The sequence below is a fragment of the Phytophthora sojae genome (genome assembly GCF_000149755.1).
Source record: "Phytophthora sojae unplaced genomic scaffold PHYSOscaffold_7, whole genome shotgun sequence".
Taxonomy (NCBI): Eukaryota; Oomycota; class Peronosporomycetes; order Peronosporales; family Peronosporaceae; genus Phytophthora; species Phytophthora sojae.
The window spans coordinates 2,497,789-2,520,564 of NW_009258121.1; the positions used below are offsets into that span (position 1 = coordinate 2,497,789).

The 22,776-nt window shown below is 49.9% G+C and overlaps 5 protein-coding genes across 5 annotated transcripts; 1 reads left to right on the forward strand and 4 right to left on the reverse strand.

The window, feature by feature from the left end:
- Positions 1-344: 344 nt before the first annotated feature.
- PHYSODRAFT_515451 (hypothetical protein) lies at positions 345-1,725 on the reverse strand (the record flags this gene model as incomplete). Its single annotated transcript, XM_009534277.1, has 5 exons — positions 345-555; positions 645-722; positions 789-1,439; positions 1,502-1,587; positions 1,657-1,725. 5 exons carry the CDS (start codon positions 1,723-1,725, stop codon positions 345-347), a joined length of 1,095 nt encoding a protein of 364 aa, XP_009532572.1.
- Positions 1,726-4,596: 2,871 nt separating this feature from the next.
- Positions 4,597-6,421, reverse strand: PHYSODRAFT_317418 (hypothetical protein; the record flags this gene model as incomplete). Its single annotated transcript, XM_009534278.1, has 7 exons — positions 4,597-4,809; positions 4,872-4,931; positions 5,029-5,103; positions 5,174-5,731; positions 5,803-5,949; positions 6,042-6,104; positions 6,167-6,421. The coding sequence occupies 7 exons, from the start codon at positions 6,419-6,421 to the stop codon at positions 4,597-4,599; spliced, it is 1,371 nt and encodes a 456-aa protein (XP_009532573.1).
- A 4,157-nt stretch (positions 6,422-10,578) lies between these two features.
- On the reverse strand, positions 10,579-11,307 carry PHYSODRAFT_405858 (hypothetical protein; the record flags this gene model as incomplete). Its single annotated transcript, XM_009534279.1, has 2 exons — positions 10,579-10,981; positions 11,141-11,307. Coding segments are annotated over 2 exons (570 nt in total), but the record flags the coding sequence as incomplete, so codon positions are not given.
- A 3,281-nt stretch (positions 11,308-14,588) lies between these two features.
- Positions 14,589-15,023, reverse strand: PHYSODRAFT_516690 (hypothetical protein; the record flags this gene model as incomplete). Its single annotated transcript, XM_009534280.1, has 1 exon — positions 14,589-15,023. One exon carries the CDS (start codon positions 15,021-15,023, stop codon positions 14,589-14,591), a length of 435 nt encoding a protein of 144 aa, XP_009532575.1.
- A 2,527-nt stretch (positions 15,024-17,550) lies between these two features.
- On the forward strand, positions 17,551-18,464 carry PHYSODRAFT_461899 (hypothetical protein; the record flags this gene model as incomplete). The annotated part of the gene is made up of 3 exons (XM_009534281.1): positions 17,551-18,007; positions 18,074-18,153; positions 18,216-18,464. Coding segments are annotated over 3 exons (786 nt in total), but the record flags the coding sequence as incomplete, so codon positions are not given.
- Positions 18,465-22,776: the final 4,312 nt, after the last annotated feature.

The following is a 22,776-nucleotide window of genomic DNA, read 5'->3' on the forward strand; positions in this document are numbered from 1 at the left end:
AAGTGCTCGTCGCCCTACAACAGTCTCAGTAATCAGCTATTGATAAATTGACAGTCAGTCTCTATGGTAGAATCCACACACCAAGGTGTCGGCATAGGCCAGACGCGTTTGCTGCACTGTCACTGAGTCTTTTGCTGCCGTCGACATGGCGGAGCGCTGCAGCTGCGAGAGGGACGAGTTTGCCAACGATCTCGAGAGGACGCGGAGCATCCGACAGCCACTTGACAAGTTCAGGAATGACACAAGGGGAGAGAATCGCACATTGCGTTTTCACATCATCTAGGACACTTTCGGCTGTTTTCTGTCTACATCTTGTCGACGTATGCAGTCAACCAGCTGAGAGCTCACGGCGTGAAGCGGAAGTTGGTGGAGTTTGGCGTTGAAAGCGACAGCGGCTCCAGCGTCAGCAGCTTGCGCTCCTCGTCGTCGAACAGCCAGCGGTGCTGGGCCTTGAGCAGCGTGCGCATGCTCTCCTGGTCGCTCTCGTCCACCTTCAGGCCCGTGGATATCTGCTTCATGCGGTACGACCGATCCAGGTTCGCGACCGTGAAGTAGCTGCACACACAGACACAGAGAGATAACCAAAGTCAGTCGATTAACCTAGCTACATGAAGGCAGTACGATAACAACGATTTAGTACGCACCCTGTGTGCGACTTGCGGCGCTCCTTGGAGCCGATGCGGCCGACGAACACCTCGACTTCGACTTCCAAGTGGTGGCGGCTGAAAGATAAAAAAATCGTGAGTCAAAGAGCCTCTTCGTGGCCTAATTCATGGGATATTTCGTACCGAGCGCTGCTGACCCGCGCGTGCATGGTGACGATGTCGTCCATGGTGATCGGCAGCTTGAAGAAGATGCGGTTCATGGAGACCGTGACCATATTCTGGTTCTTGGTGAAGTTGCGCGCGCAGTAGAGCGCCACCTTGTCCATCCACGTGAGCACCTCCCCGCCGAAGATGGTGTTGTTGCGGTTGAGGTGCTTGGGCAGGAACGAGTTCTGCACCTCGATCAGCGTGTCCGGGATCGGGACCTCCAGCGACCGGCCGTAGTCGTACGTCTTGAGCATGTCCACCGACACGTGCGGCAACCGGTCCACCTCCTCCTGCACAGCGCGCCAGCGAGCCGCCAGTTCCTTGCGCTGGTCGGCGATCTCCTCGTGTTTCCGCACATACTCCGGGTCCAGCGGGTCCATCAATTTGGGCAGCCCCGGACTGGGGCGCATGTTCTCGTCCAGCGCCACACACGTCATGATGGCGCTCAGCGTGTGGATGAACTTGCCCGCCTCGATATCGTGACGGTATCCGGTGATCTGGACGGCCAAGGACGAGCGCCCCGTGTAAATTACTTCGCCTTCCAGCCGCACGAGGTCTCCGTGAGCAATTTGGCTCTTGAAATCCACCCGATCGACCGAAATCGTCGCGATACCCTTGCACGCCACACTAACAACAACAAAGGGTTAGCCCAAATTCGTGGCTTTAAATGCTGTTTTTTTCCAACGTACTTTTCAGCGACAGCAGCTCCGAAGATGTCGAGGCGCTCTAGGACGGGTCCAGCACTGATCAACTTGCCGCTGAGACTCTCCTCCCCCTATTGTACCAACAACGCTACATTAGACAAAAACTCCTTTGGTTTCGTATCAATTGACCGTCCACGTACGATAATGTCGGCGAATGCGAGGCGCGTGTCCCGCGGGTTCACGAACGTTTGGTCTCCGATGGTCTGCATCCTCACAGCGCTCTGGAATCGATTGTGGCGAGGGCGCAGCCGCGTCCGGCGGATCAGAGCCAGCATTCTTCTTTGCTGCAAATGGGCCGGAGTGGACCCGCCGTTCACTTCTCGGGGAATGAAACGCAAGCCGCCGAAAGTATCTTGGCGGCTGACGTGGCCACGGCAGTTTAGGGGCAGTCTAGTGTAGTGGTACACGTGAACTGAAGATGCGCATCCCCAAGCTGAAGAAGCAGAAGCTGAGGCTGTGAAGCACTGCATCCTATCGAAAGGATTACCAATACAGTTGCAGTTGAATACATGAGGTGGGCCACACACAATAGGTAGGTGTACCACACCATAAATGAGGGGCGAGTTGCTTCATGCACAATTGCCTTCCAGGCGTACCCGATTTGGATATGCTTAAAAGTCTACATTTACTTCTAAAGTTTGTTCACCACAACTACTACAGTAGTATTTTTCATCAGGATGCTGGTCGCTGGATTCTTCTTCAAAGAGCAAGAATCAACTATGACGGCCAGCGACTTTCATTTTGAGCGCGTGAAGACGAATTCGCTGAGCTCCTTCATTCTACAATCTTGGTACCTAGGTTGTTTAAATGCGAATCTCTTAGAGCAAGGGGGGGGGGGGGGGGTCGAAAGCTGAAAGTTTAAAAAAAAAAGAATGGCTGGAGCCGCTGGGTAGAGGGAGAGGTACTCGGTGTGCGGGGTTGATGCCGCGCTCGCACTGAGTGCTACCAGCGTTAACCGCAAAGCATATAATAACATGAAAGTTTCAAAATGAGGCAGGTGTTAAGTATGCTGTTTGCGTTTGTGTATGTATCTCTTCGTGAATGAAGCCCAGTGTACTCCGACGAGCATAAGCGCCGGTTAAAGCAGGTTTTGCCTCGTTTCACACTTCTCATCTACTTCGGCGTCCTTCCACTGCAAGGGGAGTCGAACGCGCAACTTTTAGCGCAGCACTGGTCGAAGAGGGCTTTGGTGGGAGCTCCGCTGCAGCATTTACTGATGTTGATGTTACTGTGGGAGCGGGCAGGGCCACAGTTACCTTCGCATGTCCCCGTGAAAGATGGCGGCCAGAAACTTCATGGCTTGGTGGCTGCGCGGTTGGTCGCTTGAGTTAACGAGGCGGGTTTGGTTGACTTGGCGAATCGGGAACTGATAGATTTGACCCCGCCGTTCATATTAGCGGACCTCAACGACGAGCTGCCATTGTCCAGCGAATTGATTGCAGCGGTATTCTTTCACTCTCAACATTCGAGCGGGGAAAGTGAGACATTACATGTTGAAGATAACGCACAGGATGAGTTCGATGAGTTGTGTTGAGCTGACGTGGACCGTACCTATTATATACGTAACTTACATGTGTTGCGCTTCTTGCAGGTTAGTTTTATTATGCATATTCTGCTCGAGTGAATCTTAGAGTGCACTAGCTGATAGTGCTACGGTAGCACTGCTACCAATATCCTGTCAGCAAACGAGCTGTGTTTCTGTGTTTCCATCTTGCATGTATCGTAGCCTCCAAACGTACATGTACAGCATGTAAGTTAGTAAGGGCCTTACAGTACATGTATTACAAAATAGACCAACGAACCAGCACGTGGACCAGATAAACTGGTATGGTATGTGCCTGTATGTAATATTACTACATGTACTCAGTAAGTTGCACGTCGAAGCATGCGGCATTGCTAAAATGGATCCTTGATAACAAACGATTGAGCTAGGGACACACAGTAGTGGTAAACCCCTGTTGTGGGCCCTGTAGAATACGAAAAAAAGTAATTAAGTAATTGCTTTTAATGGACGTTTCGTTTCTGCTGGCCTCAATGTGAATTGACTTTTTGTTGATTGCAGCACCAATACTTGTAGCAAAAATTTGCGTCTGAAACGCCAATTGGTACAAATATCGAGAAAGTTGGAGCTTACATGCCCGTGGCAATTCAAGCTAATACAAAAGCTGACGTGACGCTCGTACATGTATGAGGATAATAAGGCGGCATAATTTCTTGGTTACCCGAATCGAAGGGAAAAAGAAGTTTGGTGATGTTACCGTGCTGACCATCCATTCTTCAGGGTTGCAAGTTGCAGCCTGCAAGGTAGTTTAAGTGACGAGCTTCCATCCAACTCAATCGCCTACATACGTGTACTCTGGAAAAAGGACACTCTGTTCGCAGTTACATGTAGCATCTGTCAGCTCTGTATTGTCACCACCGGCAACCGCAACTTCGTCGTCGGTTGTGCGACAACAAACCAACACTAATCTGCATCGTACTGTACAAAAAATGGATCATTGATCACGAAATATTTCTGATGGGCCATTATTATGAGAAATAGGTTATCGGCGCCACGCCATTGCCGTCGTGCTGGTTAGATACACACGATTAAACCGATCGATAAACATTGCAATTGGCATTTTCTCCAAGCTCAAGGATTTCTCTGCATCACATGATACTGGGTAAAACTTGGGTGACCCAACATCGAAACGAGGAGACTTGGGTCCTCGATTTTAGTTACAGTAGCCCAATCGGACAATGCGCTGTACGGTAGCACAACTGCACGGTAGGAACACAGCGGTTTGCGTCCGATTTGCCAGTCTGGTTCATGAAACTGGTGAGTCAGTGGTGACAGCCTGCAGCAAAACACTGCGATTTTCGATCAAGGCAAAAATGGCACGTGAAAGTTGCGCTAAGCCAATTTGTTCGCGCTGAACCGTAGTTGTTCAAAGTAAACTTCGCTATCCACTCGTGGACCCCACTTTACGACATGCTCATCAAGGATTCTAGCGATGTATGGCAACAAAACAAGAGCGATGCGCAAGAGAAACCTGTCGAAAAACATGTCACAGCTTTACCAAAACTCCTGGCGTTGCATTCTACCGACCTTTAGATGCTTCATCCAGCAAGAACTCCGACCACATATCTGCAAAGCTCTTGCCTTCCACAGTGGATGGGTCAATGGTTGTACCTGCGCTGCCGCCCTCACCTGGAGTCACGAGACCAATAATGGATGAGAATAAGCCGCCACCGCCATTGCCTTCAATTGGGTAGCCAATTCCCACACGCCGTTTCTGCTCCTCGGTGAAGCCCTGAAGAAAAAGCTCGTTGTCAGTCTCTATCGCGAAGGTATAAAAGTGTAGCGTGGATGTACCATCATTCGGGCCATGAGTTGAAGTACTTCCCCCTTCTTGTCACTATCCACATATGCCACCTATATCCAGCGAGCACAGAACCAATGTCAGGCGAAACAACTAGAAAACTCAACTGAAAGCCCTAGCAATGACGTAGTAAGCTGAAAGATAACGCACCACTAATTGTGCCGCGAGACTCTTGTCTAGCACGTCCCGCTCTGAATTGTATTGAGTTGCTGTGCTCTCAAGCGCCTGGCCAACACGAAAAAATACAATGGCAGTTAGCTCACTTAGCAAAAACTTCGGCAAAAAATCTTCCTACCTCGCGTAGCTGTTCGCATTCGTGCGTCTTCTTCGCAAGTTTCTCCATGACTCGCTCCAAGTCGTTATCTTCACCCTCTCTAGGCTCCGAAAGTGGCTGGCGACTCTGCAACTCCCTCTTCACTTGTTCAAGCTCCGCTTCCATCGAAGCAACACGCTCTCTTTGTGCCTTGCTATCCACCTGGAACTGATGCAGCACACCTTCGAGAGCATCCAGATCGCGCTGTAATCTCTCAGCATCTTGCTGCGCCACCGCCTTGTCCGCTTCAGACGTCGTCAGTCGTGCCTCTAACTCATACAACCGCTGACTATCGATGGAGCTTGCATGCTCCTCGCTTTTTGCCATCAACGTCGCCTTCTCCTCCTCATTGACAACCTTCATCTTCTCAATCTCCGCCAATAGGTACATGTAGCCCTGCTCGTACTCGCCTGCTCTCGAACGCGCTTCACGCTCATCATCCTGCAGGGTTTCATTCGCTGCTTGCAACTCTTCCACCCGATCACGCAGCGAAACTAGTTCTTTCTCGTGAGCCTGGCATTGAGCAGCAAGGGTATCAGCCTGAACCCACAACATTACAAAATCTATCAGTACATCAATCACACACGTGTCCGTCCACCAGCAGCCCGCACCTCAGCTTGCGCCTGCTGCAGCTCCTGAACGAGCCGATCGCGGTCCGTGCCCGACTCTTGCCCCTCTTCAGCCTGCATTGTCACGGCATCATTCCGTGCGGTCTGCAGCCGCTCAATAGTGGCCTTCTGCTGAGCAATCTCCACTTCCTGCACAACCACCAAGACAGAACAAAATAATTGTGATGAATAAATAATTAAAATCTATCTATCTACAAGAAGTAAAATCCTCATCCACACACCTGCTCTCTCAATTGTCTCTTGAGTTGACGCTCTTCCCCGGCTCGCGATTCCAGCTCCTGAACCTAAAAAAATCCATAAAATTTAATAATAATTTTATAAGAAATTAAAACCGTTTTGGACTCACTTTCTTCTCCAGCGTCTCGTTCTGCTTCTTGCGCTGCAGAAGGGCCCTCTCCAGCTCGCAAATGTACTGCTCCTGCTCGTCCTCTTCCGAGCCGGCGGGCGCCCCGGGGGCTTCAGAGGCGGCAGCGGGGGCAGGAGGGGGAGCCACGACGGCGGCGAAGCGGCTCCAGAGCTGGTCGTCGTCCCCTTGCGCCAGCTCCTGGCCCTCCTCGGGCGCCACTATGTCCACCAGCCCCTCGGTCAGTCGAGACCACATCGCAATCGACGAAGTTATTTTTCTTCTTACCGGTATTGAAATGTAGTTGACCTATTATTATGTGCACCACATAAGACATACGCCACAGTTATTATAGGACGCCAACTTAGCTAAAATACGTAAATACGTTGGGACACATTGCTGGACACCAAAAGGCTTGGAACAATCACCAGGTGGCTGCTGTCGAGATTAATCCAAATTTCCTGGCAGGACGGCAGCGGACAAAGGGCTGCGTCTGTATGACTTAGAGGCGTGTCTGACGATGTCGGAAGCAAACAAGGCGGTTGATGCTGGGAGATTACAGCGGGGTCTGAAGGCCCTTCTCCCTGTCACTCGCAAAAGCAAAACAATTCGTACCGAGTCTGCAGTGCAGCATTTAGGCCAAACTATTGGGCTTGCATGTATTTCTTCTTGAAAGAAGTCCTGCGAGGCGTAAGCGCCAGTTATCTATTCTTGCCTCGCTTCACACTCCTCGTCTACTTCGGGGTCCGTCCGCTGCAAGGAGAGTCGAACGCGCAACTTTTCGCGCAGCACAGGTCGAGTTCGAATTTGGTGGGGGCCACGTTGCAGCATTTGCTGATGTTGATGCTACTGCGGGAGTTGGCGTCGCCACAGTCACGTCCGCATGTCCTCGGGAACTTGACAGCTTCTTCTTCAAGTTTCGCGCGGTGGAGCTGGGCACAGCAGCCACGACAGCAAGGGGAACAAAGATAGAGGCGACGAACTTCATGGCTGAGTTGGTTGGCGATCGGTCGGCTGGGCGAGTTGGTTGGTTGACTTGGCGAATTGAGAACTGATTTGTTTCGACCCCGTTGTAGCAGCTCCGGCAAGTTCCAATAGCTACTGTAGCTACTATCGGCCAGTGACTTGACTACAGCTGTATCAACCTTTTAAGTCATCTCAACTTTTGAGCGGGTCGACTGAGACATTACGTTGAAGAAGACGCGCAGGATGAGATCGATGCGTTGTGCTACATGTATTACATGTAATACTAAGTACATGAAGTATACTGTACCTTACCGTATGTGCATACATTGTGCGGTCACCAGTACTTAGCAAAGAGCAAATTGAATTGTGTTGTGTTACCGCGGCTCTACAGTGCTGCTAGATTCTGTTTTCTTGCCTACGAGAATTCGTAGCGGTTCTTAACCCGGCTACTAGCAGTTCTAGAAGCTCTTGTGTTAGCATGAGCTTTGTCGGCTTGGATATGCAAGCGACAGAGACGAGGAAAGCCTGGAATCGTCCACACTGCCTCCCCAGGGTCTGTCGCACTTGAAACATGCACTGTAACATGATGGCTTGCCGTTGGCCATCACTCGTCGTCAGGTAGTTGGGCTCGGAGTTCGTCATCTCCGTGCTGGTCGACATAGGCCTTCACCAACACGGGCACGTCCTGTAAAAGGCTTGTCAGAGGCTTCCATGAATCTTCAATATCTTGGAGACCTCGCCATGACACTGGCATTTCCCACTGCTGAGCCACATTGTTGTAATGGTGCTCTCGAATTTCTTTAACAGCCATGACGATACCTTGCTTGCTGATGTGCTCTAGAATCTCTTCGCTCACGTCCATGCTGGCGTCGCCGAAAAACTTGAGTCTCGAACCATGAACCTCCATCGTTTCACCCGTCAGCAAATGTTCAATCATGAACGAGAACTCGCGAGCCTCGATTACCCTATATGGGCCAACCCATCGCACCATCAGCTTGTTCCCACGCAGTCGCTGGTCTACTCTCGACCATAGAACGTAGTCACCGACACTAAAATTCTCAAGCTGACCGCGCTTCGCCATTATCTGATAGAGCCTTGTCTTTTCCTTGCGATCTTCTACTTCAGCATTCATCGCCTGTATACTCTCACGCAATTCATTGATCTCGTCTTCCACCGTATCCAGGTCAATTTTCATCAGTTTGTCTTTGTTCTGCATGTTTCGAGGCAGTAGCAGTGTGTCCAGCTGCGTTGGCACTTGTAGACCCGTAAAAAGTTCTAGCGGGGCTTTCCCGCCGAGTGAAGCCACTGGGGTCTGATTCAAATTGGCCTGGACTAATGGGAGGAGATACTCCCAGCTCTTCGTGTCAAGCTGGTACTCGAGAATGAGCACACGCATCACTTGAAGTATGTCCCTGTTGAGACGCTCGACTGTCCCGTTAACCCATGGGGTATACACGGGCACGAAAGTATGCAACGCTTTCATGCGTTCTCGCAGCTCTCCATTAGGTTGTTCTTGAAATGAGCTCCGTTGTCTGAAACCCACATGGCAGGAAGTCCAAAGCGCTTCGCCCAATCCAGAATTGCAGCCACTACCACAGAACTTGTTGGCGAGTCACACGGAATCAATTCGCAGAAATGAGTCAACTCGTCTTTAAGCACTAACAGATAGCACGTCGTCCCGTAGGTCTCACCCATGAACAAATAATCAAAATGCAGCACCTCATTGCGAGCAGCTGGCTCACGGTGCTCACTCCATGGTCTCTGGATAATGAGTCCGCCCTTAACCTGCTTACACAGCAAGCACGCTGCAACGAAGTCATGCACCAACTTGCCCAGTGAACGAACGCGTCGTCACTAAGCGGACGGAGCCTAGAAATTGCAGTGGACGCTCGTGTCCGCACGATTTTGATCAAAATATCTGAATCAAATTTGCGTGATCGCAAAACAGCTTAAATCCGCGCGAGCGATGCAGGAGATATTCGAGATACTTAGCCGCCTTAATGATAGGTATCCTTCTTTTTCTGCAATTGACCAATGTAACTGGGCACCTTTGAAGGTTCCTCCTTTGCACAAAATGAGCTCATGAGCTTGGTCCGTGATCCCCGTAGCATTATCCCATTCCTCCACTTGCGAAACGATCAAAGACCAACCTCGGTCTGACGCGTCGGTCGTGACGCAAATGACAGCTTCCTCACTCGGGAACGACAGCTTAGTCGATCGCGCAATGTATTGCAAAAACTCCTGGTACTGCATTTGCTCGGTGTCGCACCAAGCCAGACTGAGTCCTTCTGCGTAGCGTTGCTTGCGACTGTGTCCAGCGAAAGCCTCTTCCAGCTTATCTTGTAAGGGAGCTGCGTGCTGCACAAAATCTACGATAGACTCCCGAAGCCAATTCGCCGCACACAAAAGCTTCTGCAAGTCTGCAGCAGTTGAAGGAAGCGGCAACGAGCAAAGAGCATCCACCCGCTCGGGGTCGTGGCGGACACCAGTACCGTCAATGAGGCGCCCACACCAGGAGATTTCACGCGCAAACAGGCAGCTCTTTTTTGCGTTGAGCTTGAGGCCATACTGGCGCAGGCGCTCAAATAACTTCGTCAACACCTCCAACAACTCCTCAACAGTCCTCGCAAAGACCACGATGTCATCTACCCAGATCAGTACATTTTCGTACAGCATGTCTCGAAACACTTCTTGCGTCTGGTTCTGGATGTGAATCGGAGAGTCGGTGGCGCCCTGAGGCACTCGCGTAGGTGTGTAGACTGTATCGTTCGTGATGAAGCTGAAGAACTCCTGACAATCCGGATGGAGCAAAAGCTGCCAGAACCCTTTAAAAAGGTCGAAAGTGGCAAAGAAGCAGGCCCCTTTCACCTTAGCGATCACCACTAGTAGGTTCGGCATTGCTCCAGTAATAGGGACTGTTCGCTTGTTCACGGGGCGGTAGTCATTAGCGCAGCGAAATTCTTCTTTCGGTCCCTTCTTACGCACTGGAATGGCTGCGCATGCCCACCGGCTCTGGTTGTTCCTGTAGACGAGCTCAAACGCTTCGAGCTGCTTGCCATACTCGCGGAGAAACTGGGTCTTCGCCCCTGAATATTGCCGTGGTTTGGTACGATACGGCACCGCATCATCAACTATCATCACGCGCAAAGGCTCCAGTTTCGCCGGTGGATCCGCGCCCAACTTGGTTCTCCACGAATCCAGCTCACGTCGGACCAAATCGTGTAGGCTGTTCACAAAGTCTTGCGGAAAGCCATTCTCGACAGCCGTCCTAATCATGTCGTCGAAGTGTCGACCTCCTCCGGGTTCGTCACGCCAACAATATCATCCTCAACAATGTCATCACTGTCGCCTTCATGCTCAACTTTAGCAGCGAGCTGTTCTAGCATTTGGTCAACATTAATTCCTAGCGGCTTCAACGTCTCGTCGCCGACTAGGAGCTCATCTGCTTCGCCATCCATCACTATCCACTCTAAACGGCGTAGTCGCACAGGTCCTGCCGCAGTCAGCAGCTGCACGTCAAGGTTGCATTTCTCCAAGTACTCCACCAATCGCCCATCCGCTACTTCCACTTTCACCGGTACTGCTAGCATCTCCATCGACACTGCTGAACCTGACGCTTTTTCCAGTTCTTGGATCATTTTCTTCGTAATGACATTACACTCGGCGCCGGTGTCAGGACGAAAAGGTACTTCGAGTACTTCATTCACAATAGCAACCCTTTCTCCCAGTGGTCCGAGCGACCGCACCGCCTTGGCCCGTAGTCGCTGGTTTTTCATGTCGTTCATGCGCTGAAGTGCTGCTTCCTTGTCTGCATCACTTGCTGTAGGGCAATCTTTAACCCAATGTGCGCCGCTGCACACCAGGCAGCCATCTCGGGGTGGCGCTCGAGTCTGCACGGTTTCTTTCTTGATTGGCAATCCTTGCTTGGTACTCGGACTTTTACTGCTAACGAGTCCTGCAGGCTGACGCATCCGTGTCTTAGTAGATGTCAGTTGCTTTGTACGAGGCGACTTCTTGTTGCTGTGGCTGGGCAAGCTCTGGCCGCGCGTCTTGTCCGCCTTCAGTTCTTTCGCCAGCATGTGGTAGTGCTGCTGCCCACGAGCACGTTCCACCAAGGCCTCATACAGCGCAATGTCATCTTTCTTCAGCACCGGACGCGCGATGACCAGGCGCTCCATCTCCAGTTTCAACATCTCCGGAGCGATGTGCTTCAACAGCACCTTACAGCGCAGCTTCATGCGTTCTCCGTAGGTAGCCTCATCCTCACGACCGCTCCCGAGAATTCCACTCAGACCATGTTCCTCAATGATCCTATCGAAAAGCACGAAATAGTTCAAAATGCGGGCCTCAGTGTCTTCAATCTGCAGGTCCATGCGTAGGTGCTCGGTGAAAAGCTGGTCCATGTCGGGAATATGGCTATTCTGTAGCGACGAGCACCGGCGTGTAATTGCTAGGCCTAAGTCTTCATCCGTCACGGCGCTAGGCTGCTTCTTCAACACAAAGCGGGCAAGATGATCGAGAATGCGGGGCTCGATCGAGTTGCGAATGGAGGTGACGATGTGATCATACTCCTCGCCCGTGACTGCACAGCGATTGCGAAGTTTTGCTTCATACTGTCGCCGCCGTCGCATCCACGATACTAGCGACGCCTGGTCCCGGCGCCTGCACTACCTCGAAGACCGGTTGCGGTACAGTCATTTCAACGTCGCCTTCAGCATCCGTAGTCATCTTGCTTCTTGGTCGGCTTCGTGCCTCACAGGCCGACTTGTCCTGCAGCGGTCGCCTGTCCTTCTTGTTCTTGACGCGGCTTCTGGTTCCTCCAGAAAGTTAACTTTGTGGTCACCAGTACTTAGCAAAGAGCAAATTGAATTGTGTTGTGTTACCGTGGCTCTACAGTGCTGCTAGATTCTGTTTTCTTGCCTACGAGAATTCGTAGCGGTTCTTAATCCGGCTACTAGCAGTTCTAGAAGCTCTTGTGTTAGCATGAGCTTTGTCGGCTTGGATATGCAAGCGACAGAGACGAGGAAAGCCTGGAATCGTCCACACATCGCGGTTTTTGGAGGTTGTTCGCAGGATCAGCCTACTCAATTTAATTTACTAGACTGCCTTAGAAATGTTGTCTGCGAACGTGCTTGTGTAATTGCCATCTTATCCTTATCATAGCCTCCTAAAATAGAGTACAGTACCGGTACCGCGAAACGGACCAACAATTCTGCAGGAGACTTATGTTTCGGATTCATGTATGTACCAGATAATAATCGACTATGTTTGTCGATAATACTAGTATGTTGCTCTTCGAAGCAAACGAAGCACAAAAATGGACCCTCGATAAATAGGGCATTACCATAAACCCTTTAATTGTGCCCCATGGGGTACTACTAAATGCACATTAGTTCCCCAACCACCACCAAAAGGGGGCTGGGGCACTATCAGATGTGGGCTACAAAAACGAGAGCCATACCGGTAGGTACCGCAGAGTTTCTGGACACTATGCTGCGTGAACTTGAGAGTAAACGATTTGCATCAAAAATAAGAATAAAAGCAGATATGGGAGCGCGTTTGAGATGGAACTGAGATGGAACTCTTAGGTGCAAGGTTTAGGTCGAAGATTTATATTAATTGGGAAGATATTCAATCGGGTTACATAAGGCACTGCTAGAGTAATGACGATAATTGGGGCGAAGCCCCCCTATAATGAAATCGCTCTGTTTTATCGCTCTGATTTACTTTCTTTCGATGATTTTATGGATAGGGCTGGGGAAAGGTTTAATGATTGCCTCTCCCAGGGGCAAAAATGCTGCATTTTACCTCTGTATAAGATCCTTTCAGGCTCACTGTCCGACGGTTCCGAGTGAATATACATAGAAGTTCAGGGGTTTAGCCTCTAGCAAAGGGTGCGAAAGCCATTAAACTGAGGCCCGTCTTGTAGGAGGCCCCTTCCAAATAGGGTATATATGGGCTGTGGGCTCTGGAAAGTGGATTTGGCGTAAAACTGCATTGTTTTAGCTAAATGGATACTCTGTTTTGATAAACAAGCGACCCTGTTTTAGCTTCGGAAACGTTGCTGCGCGAAATAGCTAGCTTCGTTGAGGCTTGCATTGGCTGCAAGACGCTAGCTACTCCGTGGAGCCGTGAGCGATGGCGAACCATGCACAGCCGTCACCGCCCGCCACCACCTTGTGTTGTCGACACGCCTTCACGGACCGTCTTCGGGTGCGCGAAGTCAACTGGCCTGCTCCGTGGGTGCTCGTAGACACGCACATCGAGGAAGAGAACCGCGACAACACCCACCGCCAGATCCCCTTGCAATTCGTAGTTGTATCTGCCAAGCGATGACTACTGTGCCGCTGCTGCATCTGGACGTTGCTGATCGAGGTCGCCTCCGAGCCACGTCAATACTCGCTCGCAGCCCATATTGACGGCCGACCTTCGAGTGTGAGACTCCAAGCCGAATCCAACCATGAGGCTTGCCTTGCCAGGTTTTGTTTTCGCGGTGCTTGTACCCAATGTGAACTTGGGTCGACTTGGACGCCTCGCCAACATGCTTTCTTTTTATTATCTTGGCGACATATCGAGATTGTGGAAAAGTGCTGTCGTCTTCATTTTATTTAGAAAAATATTTGCATGAAGTGTAGTTTGGTTAACAAGATGAATGATGCGATCCCTTTCAGTGTCAAACGATGATGGACTCTCTGGGGACGCTGTGAGCTTTTCCAAACTCAAACGATGCGTAAGAACTATATATTCTCTTTTTCTAACGCGGGAAAGAGCAAGGTATGCACAGGATGCATTTGGCAGTGAATTGGAATGAAATACGACTTTTGAGCATGTAAGCCCTTGAGCCTTATGAATCGTCATAGCGTAGGCAAGCCTTAACGAAATGCCACAGCGAACGACTTTAAAGTCACTCCTTGTACTTCCCCAACTCGTTTCCTTTGGAATGATGGGGATAATGTTAGGTACGTTTGGTAAAAACGATGGACCAAAGTATTCATCGACTATTTCAACCAAAACGATAGGAAGTTCTGATCCAGACACAAAGATCATGTCGTACACAGTAGCGTTCGTTCCATTGCATAGCCCTGCTGTTTGCTCAGCATTAAATGTAAGTGTGACAGGAGCACCAATTGCTAAATTGAGTTGGATTGGTACAACTCGGTCTCTCCTTGGGATCTTTTCTTGTGCCTGATCTAAAAGAGCTTTAACTGTGCCTTGAGGTACTTCTCTATTTGCGATCAAGCGTTTTTGCTTCACATTGTGCACGGACTTTATGTGCACAATTGGAGAAGAAGCATTCTGCAGATTTACGTCATTAGCACTATCAACATCTGCGTTAAGGTATGCAATGTGCTTCGCAGCATGCACCCACTCAGGCATTGCGTTGGTTTTGAAGAATCGAGTATTAAAAAGGTCAATGTCCTGCTGTGTTGGTACTTTTTCTCGCAATCTTCGTAGCGCTTCAAACCATTCCGGGTCTATGTTGACTGCTTAACGAGCATACGCATTTAATTTCCTCCCAAATTTCGCGTCCTTTGCGCTGGATATTGTCACGTATTCTATCTGTGGATGTAGCTAGAGAGTAAGGGGTTACAGGGTCCAACTGGGCACTGTCTCCCGTGAAAATGGCATCTCTTCCACCAAATCGGACCTCGCGCTGATCAGGCCATATCTCTCGCATTCTTTGGTCTATCCAATATAGCATTCCACATGATATTACGCTAAATCCGTCAATTATTACCAGGTGTATATCCCTGAAGCGCTGCTGTAGAGACAATAGCTTAGCTGGGCCGTTTTCTTGCGTGGTCATTGCGACGTAAGGTTTGGAAAATCTTTTTTGTGATCGGGGGATTGCTGTAAATTGAAATGAAATGCTTCTCGCTGATTTTTTGCCCATGGCCGCACATATTTTGTCATAAATTCGCTTGCTCTATTAATGTCTTCGTTAGAGTAGTTGTGCTTTGGCTTCCATTGAGTATGAAGATCTGCAATAAGTTTTTTTATCTCTCTCGATTTCCATCTCATGCTCATTGAGGTGCTCATCAGGTTCTTCAATGAAAACATACTCGGACGGGGGCAGATTAGTGCAGCATTGGTTCTCGCGAGAATTCTTCAGAAGATTTAATTGACATTGCCTCGTTACCTTTAAATTCACTTCAGTTCGGAGTTCATTGTCGAGGTTTTTATTTTGTTCGTCGTAGAACCGACTAATACAGTCATCGTCAGTAATCGGTAAGTCACTTAAGTGTCTCCAAGGAACGTGTAAAAGCAACTCAGCAAAACAAAAGTTAGGGTTTGATGTGTCTGGTGCCATCCATGGCGACATACGAAGAACTTGGGCTTTTCGACGCTGTGTAAAAAACCTAGATTATCGATTCGCTTCCAATACTTCGCTGTTGAGGTTACGCTTTCAACTACCGCATAGTGCTCTACAAAGCTAGCATATGACATCGACTTGAACGGTTCTTCCTGAGGACGCGCCATGCAGGCTTTTTCGTATGATTCAATTTTAATATTATCGGGTTGAGGCGGTTTGTCGATGCCCAAGTTCCGTAAGGCTTCTGGTTCAACTCGGTAATATCGCAAGTGATGACGCAAAACCTTCACTCGGCTTACTTTACGAGACTTACCATACATTTTTAATTCTCGAAGCAGCATGAAGTAAGCTTCTAGGGCACTTACCTCACGAACAGCCAATGTGGCGTTAGCTATTCTTTTAAGAATAGCGTAGTAAGGGAGATTCGGGTCACATCGCTTAACAGCTGCAGCGAAAGGATTGCTAATGCAAGTGTTGCTAAAGCGCTGAGAAATTAACATTATTCCTGTTGTCCTGTTGCTACCCAATTGCCTACCGTTATTCGTTTTCAAAAGTACAACTATTTTCAGCGTACTTTTGCGCGGAGGTAAGATTAACCGAGAGTTCCAGGGCTCGGCAACGGTGTAGTAGTGCACTAAAGGAACATGTCAGGTTATCAAAATCGATCAGCAGAAGATTAGACAGCGGAGGACCGCAAAACCGACCAAGCAATTGATGCAGCTTGCTATACAAAGCAGCTACGTCAAAGTACACAACAGTTACAGATAAAGCAAATCGAACAGACTACCAACACTGGCGGATAGCTCCAAGAAAGCACTTCAAACGATGTAGAACCTTCAAAATTTCTCCCATATTCTGTCAGTGATCGCCAGGATATAGGAAAAATTCGGAAATTCCCGTATTGGTAGAGGTCTGCGCATGAGGCATGCGTGTGAAGTGTTGATACACAATCTCGATACACTCGCTTACTCCTAGCACTACAGGTCAACTAAATGAAGTTTGACGACAAATTAAATGATTTCTCAGCGTATCAAGCTGTTAAGCTTTCTTGTATGAAAAGGTTTCGATCGGCTCTGGGGGGGGGGGGGGGGTGCATCGCGAAATTTTGTGTAGAGCACAATATTTAGTGTCGCCCCAAATTAGCAGCGAGGAAGCGCAGTGAACGAGGTGCTCAGCTAGTTATAAAAAAGATAGGAAAATATGGTATCTCAGCAGAAAACACAAATAGCACTCCCTATGTTAGGCCGGTAACAAGAAACTTCACGTTGGCAATAAAGTTCCATGTTTTAAGGAGAGTGGGGTACTAAAGTTGGCGGGGTACTCACCCGTCAACAACATCGGTATGCCCATAACAATTCAAACAGACACAAAACTGCGACGGTCGTGCACCCTCTTCCACGGATAAGGTGACGGACTTACTTGCGCTTAAACTGGGACGGCTGTTTGGTGTGCACAATGAAACACAAGAGTTTAGTTGAACGAAATTCTGAATATATCCTTCCGCCGACAACTCGCTTTGATGATGAAAAACATCTAAACGTGCAGTTTAGTGAAGATATATGATATGTGAAGCGGTGTTTATGCCACGTAGTGGTACAGACACCGCTTCACTTGTTAGCGACAAAGAGTTATTTTTTTCTTATTGAAATGTATCTAGCCTAATATTAATTTGTGCACACAAAATACATACGTCACATTATTATGGGACATCGACTAAGCAAAATACGTAAATACTTTGCAACGTAGAGTTTGATAGTATAGTTTTTTTCTGAGAGCACATAATGCGTGACACCAAGTTGCTGTTGGTGTCACCAACGTGGCTGCTGCCGAGGTTGGCCGAGGTTTCCTAGCAAGGGTTGGTACGTAATTTATCGTGACAACCTTCTTTACTTTAGGTAATGTAGGGCATGGATACCTTCAACATTGGACTCTCATCGCAGCAGATACATTAATTGTGATGGGATCTCGACTCTTTAAAAAGTAAAACTTCGTTCGCCTCTATTTTTTGTCAAGCCCGTCGTTGCACCGAAAATAGTCGGCGTGAGGTAGTAAGCGTTGTCTGCAGCTTCTACGTCTCGGCTGGCGTCCGGGTTGGTCGCTGTGCTTTATGGAGATCGTAGCAGTAGATCGATGGCTGCTTCAGTTCGCGGCGGTGGACGAAGAAGAGAGCGAAGCTGTGGCTATCAGCTGCGTCGAGTTCCTGCTGTCCGAGACCAAAGCGTACTACCAGCAGCGATGTCTGGCTCGAGAAGCGGTTCGAGCAGTCAGCACTCGGCTCCGGGACAATGTTCTTGATACAGTTTTTGCCGCTGCACTTGGCGCTGAACAAGCGCTGGATAGTCACCGGTTCGAAGCCGAGAGCAGACCTGAAGCTGAGCTAAAAGATCGCCATGCTGTGCGCAGTGTTCCATCCAAGAGTCCCGAAAAGCCCGCATCGACCTTACAAGCTCTGATGGTTAGAAAATCTTCGTCCTCGCCGGCATCGCGTGTTGGGAGTTCTCCGGAAAAACTTCGATCCCGAGCAGGTGGATTGCCCTCGAGACGAAGGCGGAAAGTCGACAAAGGTAATGAGCTGCGCCTTGTTATTTTTTTAAGGCTGGCGTTAATTTGCATTCCACTGTATACTGTAGTCGAAACTGAGAAGCCCACAGCGATTTATTCGCCTCCCGTGCAAACGATCGAGACCGAGTTTCAAGACGACGAGAAACCCGTGGGTTTTGTTCGGTGTATTTCATCTGATAAAAAAGAAACTGATACTGTGGATGCGGATAGGAAATCAAAGAATGGCGCGAGAAGTGCTTGAAAAGTCTCGAGACGTCAACGAAGAAGAGCAGTTTGTCCAAGTGGGTCACGGTTGCGCGAGCTTTCGCGATCCCAGACAGTCGGGTCTCCATGGAGGTGGGGGTGATCGCAGCTCCTCCTGCCAATATCGCGGCGCTTGCTGCGACCCCCGTACGGATGAAGACCAATGTCGACAGCTTCTCTTCAATCCTCGACCCTAAGGCGGAGGTGGAAGAGCCTCCACCAATAGTCGAAGAGAACAACGATTTTGTCTCTACGCGGCGAACTAGCCGCCGACCAAGTGCCGTTCTGGAGCCTACAGCTCGGAGCTTACAACCCATGTCAACTGAGATTCACAGTATAGCGGAGAATCCACAGCGTTTATCTAAGCGAAGGTCTCAATCCGCCAATGTGAAACCGGCGACTCAGCAGCAGCGGAAAACTACGCTACTGACCGATTCGCTCTCACGACGCAAGCTTACAAGAAAACCCTCGTCCTCTGAGTCGCTGTACGGTAACAATTCCAACAACGGGTGGAGCAGCAGTAGGAGTCTCTGGCGTTACGAGCAGGAGCCCGGAAGTGGCACAAGCCGCACTTTCGTCGCTGATGGCAGCGAGTTTAATGCTGCAACGCTTCCAGCTACGATGAGTGTCGCCTCAGGGGTGGTGCTCATGCAGGGTGAATCTGTCGTCGAGGGCCCCGAGTGGGTCGAGAACGCTACCACCATGTCCCGCAAGCGCTTCGATGTGAGTCCAACAACATACGAATGGTAGGTAAGACAGCTATGCTGACCAATCTGCAAATGTTCTGTAGCTTCAGCAGCGTCTAGCTACCGACGCACTACTAAATGCTCCATCCGAGCACGAGCTTCACTCGCCTCCATCATCAACGCTCGGCTCACCGCTCCAATTCGGCCGTTATCCCACCTCCCCACTGTCGGAGCTTCACTTTCGTGATTATGAAGAGGTTCCGCCTGAACCGATTTCGATCCCTCAACTGTCGCCGATTTCTGCTTCGGCACTTGCGATTCCTCGAACGGTGAGTTGCCGCTCACCATTTTCTCCCCAAAGTTTTACCGCTCACTTATCTACTACTTGCTCAGCATCTTACGCCGTCACTGTCAACGCCGTCCCTTCGAGTTCGGACGTCGGTCACGAGTGGCAAAGCCGGAGGTTCCTTACATCCCAGTGCCTCGCGTGAAGCTGGAGTGAACCGTCGAAACGGCAGCATCGATGGCCATGTGACTGAGGAGAAGCTGAAGGCGCGTCCTAGCACAGCCTTGAGAGCCGTCGCAAACCCTCCCAGACTCGTGGCTGGACGTGCAAGAGCGGCGTCCGCTACGCCAGGAAACTTGAGAACTGTGGCGCAAGCAGCTGCATCGATGAAAAGTGCAGGGACGGCCTCTGCGAAGTATCTGCGCGAGTTTCCGAAACCTCGACCAGGAGTGATTCGCGTGCTTAATGACCAAGCGGTGGGGCTGATAAATAGTGGAGAGGATCGTCAAAGGACTGCATGGATGTCCTAAGATCAAACAATAAAACCTCTCAACAGAAGCCTTACGGTACTGCTTACCTGCTCCGCATACAATCCTGTTTTTTTTTGCGTCGTGGTGGCATATGAAGGCAGGGAAACATGTTGATTTAATTTGCTGAGGATGCGTCGCGAAACAAATATTTGTTCAGATTTCTTCGGTAAATTTGGGATGGGAGATCATTTTTTACTTCGACGCGGGTTGTACATGTAGAAGCCCCGACTTGATCGACTGCGTCTCGTACGTATCGCGGAGTCGGTCAGCTGAGTCCTCACGGGTATCTGCACGGGCTGCCGAACACGCAGCTGTCACGACAGCAGTCAGTAATTATGGTTGTGCGTTGGAAGCAGCACTGGGGGATTGCTTTGTTTTTCGCGGAATCGGTGGGGCCACAGGGGTCCACCGGGCATCGCCATGACGGTGGGTTCAAGAGTTGCGCCGAAGCGGGGCTGGGAATGTTGGCCACGGCAGCGAGAAGAAGAGCGAAGGAGACGACAAACTTCATCGATGCTTGAGTTGATGCGGCGGCTTTGGGGTTCTTGGCAAATTGGGAACTGGTGGAAGTGAGCTGCATATTCGCGCGTTTTCAAGCAGCCCAGTCAGTTTTTTTGCCAAATGATTGCTGCTCAGCCCCTTCAATGAAACACCTTGTGCGGCCTCCGACAGAGTAATACTACGGATAATCAAGCAGTTACTGTATCGTGCGACTCGCGCTGCGAGTTTTCCTCAACGAGCGCATCGCAGGAGACGACAGCTGTACAGCATATACAACTTCAGAGAAGCACGTCAGCTGCCATCCAAAGTGACTTATTACATTAAGTGAGCTTTTCAAGTTCATTTTCTAGTTAGCGTGCGCAAGCTTCCTAGAACAAAATGCATTCTTGTATTTACTTACGTAAGTTACATATGGGATTTCCTGTTAAAACGTAGGCGGACTGGCTTATGATATCCGGAATTGGTGTATTCCCACCCCTTGGAGGATTTATGGGAGATTCGGAGGCCGACAGGCCCCCCGAACTCCGATAAATTTAGGTGAGATCTCCGAACTCCGGCCGCAGCTGCCAGGGGGGGGGGGGGCAGCCGTTTTCCCTTTATTTACCGAGAACTTGTAGCTGAGGAGTTCGCAGTAGGCATGGCCTTGTCAGCAGCGCGCAATTATAACAAGGCAGCAGTGGTCGAGACGGTTGGACGGCGCTCATTCCCTCCCCGTCTAGTTTATCCTGAGGAAAAGGTGGATGACATGCAGTTGTCGCGGCTGTTTTCACGTCCGTTGTTTGTGTGGATCCCGGAGTATCGAGGAGGCAAAGGTCTGACGTCGTGCATCAGCCGAGACTGCAACTGCAATCCGAAGGTGGAAGACTATTGCCGTCGTGTGGTGGAATCTGTGGAGTGCAAGTGCGACCTGGTATTTGTGAAGTATAGGTGCGCTGTAACAGGATCATATTTTTCCACTGTGAGCTCGGATTACTTTGCGCAATGGCCCGATATGATTTTTCAGTTTCCATTTGTTCTGAGCCAAAAGCCAGCGTTCTCGAACTCACTCATGGAGATGGTTCATGACGGTATTACCGCGCAGAATGGGTTGCAACGTGCCATGGCCAATATGGAGCGTAGGCGCACAGCGCTACTACAAGCTTTTGGGTCTGTTTTCCAGTTGTATCAAGCGAAACCACGAGCGTTGCTTCACCTATCTGGCCCCCAGAGGATCAGTATGCAGATCAAAACAAAGTTGTTGACAATCACACGCTTACGACGAAATGGCTACACGCTACAGAGATGTACTGGTCGCTGTGTGAAAAAGTGATGAAAGACTGTGTTGTAAAGAGGGTCATGACAATGGATCACTCTGTCAAGTTCTGCAAGCGGCTAAAGCTGTGGAAGGCCAAGAGGCAACGTGAATCTCTCAAAGATGCGAAAATGCTTATGCTGTTCCAGAATGAAATTGGGCAGATTATTGGGCGGCGGCTGACCAGGTCTGAAAACGAGGAAGAAACACGAGCCTTGCTACAAACATGTGAAGTCGCAGTTTAGTGCGCCTTCTGGGGATGACCTGGATCATGTAGTTGTGTCGGATAACGCGTCGGCTGTCAAGAAAATGGTCACAGAAGTGTTTGGTAGCGAGGTGGTCACAAAACAGGACCCCTTTCACGTGATATCTCGCATCACTGAAAAAAGGCGCCCGTCACCAGCAAACGAATTTCAAAGGAACTCTCCCGTGCGATCTAAAATGTGGCTCGTGAATTGCGCCCTACTGCTGAAATGGCTCTTCAATTTCAAAGTGTAGTCAGCGGTGTTTTGCGCTCAAGTGTATCGCGCAGCCTGAACGATTGGAAAGGGTCGTGTCTGAGTAATTTGGAGCAGATTCAGCGTGGCGAGTTGTACGTGGGCTCAAATACTTACGAGGAAGGCGGTCATCGAGTTCGCGTGATATCTACTAGCCAACTTGAGGGCTTTCACTCTTCCTTAAAAAACCTGCTTACCAGAAATGTATCGATTGAGGTTGGCTCGGGGATCTTAGATTGGCTTATCGTCAAGCATAATTTGTCTATCGGTGCTAAGTTCGGGCGCAATCCGCCCATGAATGGCGTTGATTTGATTTCGGCGGGCCATACTGCATTACTCTGTGTAACGATGGTCCCTATTTCGCCTCAGATTGAGTATGTGATGCAGCTTTTCTCTTCGCCGCTTGTAGCCCCGCAGTATAGAACGGAGACCGAGCGGGACTTTGACTTTGACTCCTGGGCACAGGTATTTTCACTATTTGAAGATAAAAAAGACGGAGGGGTCGCCCCCAGCTTTGGGCTGGAGCACACTACGGTCGCGCGTGCAAGCTAACGATGTTGCAGGGCTTCGACGCTTCTCTCGACGTGGTCTGTGGGTGCTTTGGAGAAGGACTACGGGGTAAGACTCGAAACAGCGTACACGATCGCGAATATTGGGACGCTTTACCGGGCAGATGCTGCGGCTGCGAAGCAGATGCTGCGGCTATGAAGCAAGATGCCCGTAGCTAGGGGGATCCT